This window comes from Thunnus maccoyii, chromosome 2 (assembly GCF_910596095.1).
Source record: "Thunnus maccoyii chromosome 2, fThuMac1.1, whole genome shotgun sequence".
NCBI lineage: Eukaryota > Metazoa > Chordata > Actinopteri > Scombriformes > Scombridae > Thunnus > Thunnus maccoyii.
In genome coordinates this window covers 30,489,059-30,493,523 of record NC_056534.1, presented here as the reverse complement: position 1 = coordinate 30,493,523, position 4,465 = coordinate 30,489,059, and the positions used below count along the sequence as shown (strand labels likewise).

Genomic DNA, 4,465 nt, shown 5'->3' with positions numbered 1-4,465 from the left:
TATTGTCAGTGTAGGTGCTGTTGTCCAGCACCTCACATCTATCTCTTTGTTCTTTGCTTGTTGTGTGTCTGGCTTTGGATAAGAGAGACTACAAAACAAGATGTCTTCAGTAATTGAAAGCAAGAGAGACCCTTAAACAGAACACAAAGAGAACTGAGGAGCAGGCGAAGCTGCAGAATAGATGAGGAGGTTTTTCTGTAGCAGCTGTTTCAACCCCCTGATGCTCCTGCTGGAGGAGGAGGGGCAGCTGAGCTGTGATGGGAAAGAGGAGAGGTCAACGTCAAGCTCATGTAGACGGTGAGGTCCATCAGATCAGGAACAGCTGTAATGTAGTTTCAAGGAGTGAAAAAGGCAGTGAAGGAGTATTGGAGCCCAGCATCAGAAAATAAAATGAGTGGAAATCCTCTTTGAACGAAAACATTTGATTGCTACAGATGCACCATCAAGATGAAAAAAAACTCATCTTAGAGCTCTACAGAAGAACCAGAGATAATCCTCAGTCACGTTCAGCATGGACCAGAGAAAAAAGAGATATCAGAGACTGTTGAAGATGGACAGACACATCTGCTGCTGGCTGACTGGCGACCTGTCAACAGGTACTGACAAGTTAGAGAGAAGAGTTTACAGGGAAGGAGCAGAGTGTGATGCTTAGATGTTTAAGATAGTTTCTTTGTGGTTCATTTCAATGAATACAAGAAAGTTATCAACCAAATCTGCGCAGTGTAGCATGATAAGATATTGTTTATTTGACCAATACGATGCCAGTATGATAAAAGAGTGAAAACTTTGTGTGTCTGAGTATGTATGAGTGTCTATGATGAAATCTAATGTATAACGTGTGATATTTAGTGGTTGAAGGTTACAGGTTTAAATAATCTCTTAGATGAATACTTTAGTGTGAAAGTGTTTGAGACTCCTCATGTGTTGCTGTGGAATATTATTGTTTATTTAGGTATCACCTACATGCAGGTGTATGTTTGCTGAATTGACTGAGTGATGTGTTGTTTGTTGCTGGTTGTGTTTTGGACGTGCAGACAAAGAAAGGCGGCTGGTTGTAGCAGAGAATCCTGAATGTTTCTCTAAAAGGTCAAGTGACAAAGTTGTGTTGTGGTTTCTGTAAAGGCCAGCCGACCGTGATGGTGGGTGTCTGTTCTCTTTATTGTTACACAAAGAGTCGACTACTGTGTGTGTGTGTGAATCTTTCTCAACTCTGCTGTCGTTGTCACTATCAGCCTAAATTCACATCTTAAAGGAATAGTTTGTTATTTTGTGGAGTGCTTATTTGCTTTCTTGCCAAGAGTTAGATAAGGTCAATGTCACTCTCATGTCTGTATGGTATATATGTGGCAACAGCCAGGAGACAGTTAGCTTAGCTTAGCATTGCATAAAGACTGGGAACAGGTAGCCTGACTCTGTCCAAAGGTAACAAATTCTGCCTCCCAGCACCTCTGAAGCTCACTTATTAACACCTGTTCAATCCATACGCAACCTGAAGTGTAAAAACAACAAATTGAGCTTTTACAGGAATTTATGTGCTGGACTAGTCTGGCAAACACATGATATTGTATATATATGATTTTTACACCATAAAGTTACCTGTTAACTGTGTTAACTCATTCAAAGAAAAACAAATATAATGTTTTAAGACTTTTTATAATGTTATATATAAAATTAATCACATAAAAGTCCTATGTTGCAGAAATTTAATTCATAATCATATTTTTAAAATGCTGATTTTCAAAAAATCATCTCTTTTTAAATGAAGTCTAACTGATATGGTTAATAGAAAATCACTCAGCATTTTCACCTCATTTAGATTAGAGGAGGTCGTTCAAAAAGAATCCAGTATTTTGAGGAGGAAGCACTCATGTTGATGAGTTTAAATAATTAAATTTACCATCAATCAAAGCTAAATTTATTTATCAGTAGCCAAGTCTGTCCTGTTAAAGACATCTTATGGGACCTATTGGTTAAACATTATCCTTTTCATATATATCTGAAACCAAAAATCTTGAAACTTGAATAATTTTGGACATTTAAGTCACACTCTCTGATCTCTGCATCTCTGAGCTTCAGTCATGTGTGATTTCACTCAGACCTCACATGCTGTATGTTCTCCAAACAGCTCTGATCTGATGGTTCACTGGTTCAAAACCAGGTCAGCAAACTCATTTTCTCGCACTAAGTTACACGGACAAGTGATTCAAAGTATTTGAGTGTAGTTTGGCTCTAGTTTTTACATGGTGTCCACTATGTAGGCCACTCTATCTGCGTCTAATCTGTGCTGTGATTGGTTGTTTCCAGGTAATCCACCATCCAAACCCAATAAAAAGACCATTAAGCAGTGGTTCCTCAAACTGCTGCCCTGCTGTTGCTCTGGCTCCAACCCTTTAATTAATCAAAGCAAGTGTCATGATGCACTCTCCTCCATCACTCAGATTTCACTTAATATGAATTTATAATAACTGCATGATAATAAAACACAGATCCTGTTAAACTCCACTTTATTTACTCCACTTTCTGCTTTTCCTCTCAGCACAGTGTTTCATGTACACTGTCGTATCTCAAGTAGTCACTATTTGGTTTCTCTCCCCACATGCAGCAAGTGAGGTTGATGAGGGTGAACACTCAACAGTGCGTTACAGACCGGAGGGGCTCGACCGTCTCGTGGAACAAACCAACTTCAGCAAGAAAGAGCTGCAGATCCTCTACCGGGGATTCAAAAATGTCAGTGAATGTTTGATTCTTGTACTCTTGAATAACCGTGAACAGTATAATTGTACAGAGTTTGACCACCATAGATCTGTGTGTATGGATTTATTTTATCATATGAGAATGCATGTGTGTGTGAGCATATGTGTGTATGTTTGTGTGATTTTTGACATGATAATCTTTGATTTCCACAGGAGTGCCCCACTGGTGGTGTGAATTAGGAGACTTTTAAAGGCATCTACTCCCAGTTCTTCCCTCAGGGAGGTCAGTCAGACTCTTTCTTTTCATCCTGTGTTTTCATGTCTTTTCTTATCAGTAGTTATACACAAATGAGTTAACTGGATCGTTAGTGTGGTGATCACACATTTACATTGAGATATTTGCATGATCCCTTTATTTTCTTTTTATTCCAGATTCAAATATGTACGCACATTTCCTGTTTGAAGCCTTAGACAGGTACAACAATGGAGTGGTCAGCTTTGAGGTAAGACACACATCCTTTCACTCTCCTCTGACCCCATGGTCATGGTTTTCCATAATTAGGTGACTAGATGATACTAATGAGAAGAGCAGGCTTCAATCAGCCTAAAACATATCAGATTCTAGTATATTGGGCTGGTTTGGTACAGTGAATCAAAAAGAAGATCTACAAATTTAGAGAATGAATATGGAAACGTCAACAACCCAAAATGAGAGAAACATAAGGTCTTTAATTTCAATTCATTTGAATACCAAAGAAAAATCCAGCAGAACCAGAGTGAAGGTGCAGTAAAAAAAAGAAGAGCTTAAGAAAATGATGAAGATGCTGTGAACAGAGTTTAAGCTATTAGAGAATAAAAATGTTGATGGTGCAAAGAAAGAGCTGCAGGAAAAACTATTTGATGAAGGAAAACGAGGAGCTGGAAAGAGATTTCTGCAGGGCAGAGAAAAACACAAGAGCTAAAGTCAGTGAGAAAAATATCTGAGCAGCTTGAAATACAAGACTTTGGCAAGAACATCAATGACACAAAGACATCATCTTTAAGTACGACACAAACACTGAACTAATGAAAAGACAGAAAGGAGAGACTGACTCCAAAGAGATAAAAGAAACAACAACGCAAGTCAGTAGTTGGCTCCTTCCCTCACAGCATAGCTGCATATTTTAGCAGAGTAAACACTCACCTCCAAAAACGTAATAAGGAACAGAGCAGAATGAGGAGAGTTATAGGTTTATCTAGCATGAAATGAGGTGTAATATATAATAAAAACTAAAAATGCCACAGGCTTTTGTTTTCTGTGGTTTAGTGTGAACATCTTCCAGCTGCTTCACAGACAGACTAAATTAAAATGTGAACTTGACTGCATCACATCTATGGGATGTACAGTATGAGCCAGTAATATTCTCTCAGAAATACAATTTTCATGAAAGTTAAATGACCTGTTCCGCCTAACACTGGCATGAAGCCTTTGGTCTGTGTATAGAGGCTGTCAAACCACAAACCACTCGAAACCCCAAACTACTGCTTGGAGAAGAATTTGAACAGATAAAATGCAGATTTTTTTCTAAAGGTAAATCTAAGGAAAAATATTGCATAGATACTATCACACATCATTAAGACTTTACAAAATGAAACTGATGAATGATAAATTATGCTGGATGGTAACAGATGAACATGATGAACAGTATGTCCTCATTAAGGGAAACATCTCAAACACCAAACATATCAAAATGCAGTTTTGATTTTTAACTCAATAAACACAGACAACATAA

General features: G+C 38.1%; 1 protein-coding gene across 2 annotated transcripts; it reads left to right on the top strand.

Annotated features, from left to right (window-relative positions):
* Positions 1-210: 210 nt before the first annotated feature.
* Positions 211-3,196, top strand: LOC121908348 (Kv channel-interacting protein 2-like). Of its 2 annotated transcripts, XM_042428279.1 has the most exons (5): positions 211-596; positions 2,305-2,403; positions 2,603-2,727; positions 2,907-2,976; positions 3,126-3,196. In XM_042428279.1, exons 1-4 carry the CDS (start codon positions 512-514, stop codon positions 2,931-2,933), a joined length of 336 nt encoding a protein of 111 aa, XP_042284213.1. In that variant the 5' UTR covers positions 211-511; the 3' UTR covers positions 2,934-2,976; positions 3,126-3,196. The 2 variants fall into 2 exon arrangements, 1 of the variants encoding a protein (XP_042284213.1); XR_006099215.1 differs by lacking the exon at positions 2,305-2,403.
* The last annotated feature ends 1,269 nt before the right edge of the window (positions 3,197-4,465 follow it).

Coding starts and splice junctions, on each gene's coding strand:
- LOC121908348 (XM_042428279.1), top strand. CDS start 512: ATGGACCAGAGAAAAAAGAGATATCAGAGACTGTTGAAGATGGACAGA. Junction 2,404..2,602: donor CAACCCTTTAATTAATCAAA/GCAAGTGTCATG, acceptor CCCCACATGCAG/CAAGTGAGGTTGATGAGGGT. Junction 2,728..2,906: donor TCTACCGGGGATTCAAAAAT/GTCAGTGAATGT, acceptor TGATTTCCACAG/GAGTGCCCCACTGGTGGTGT.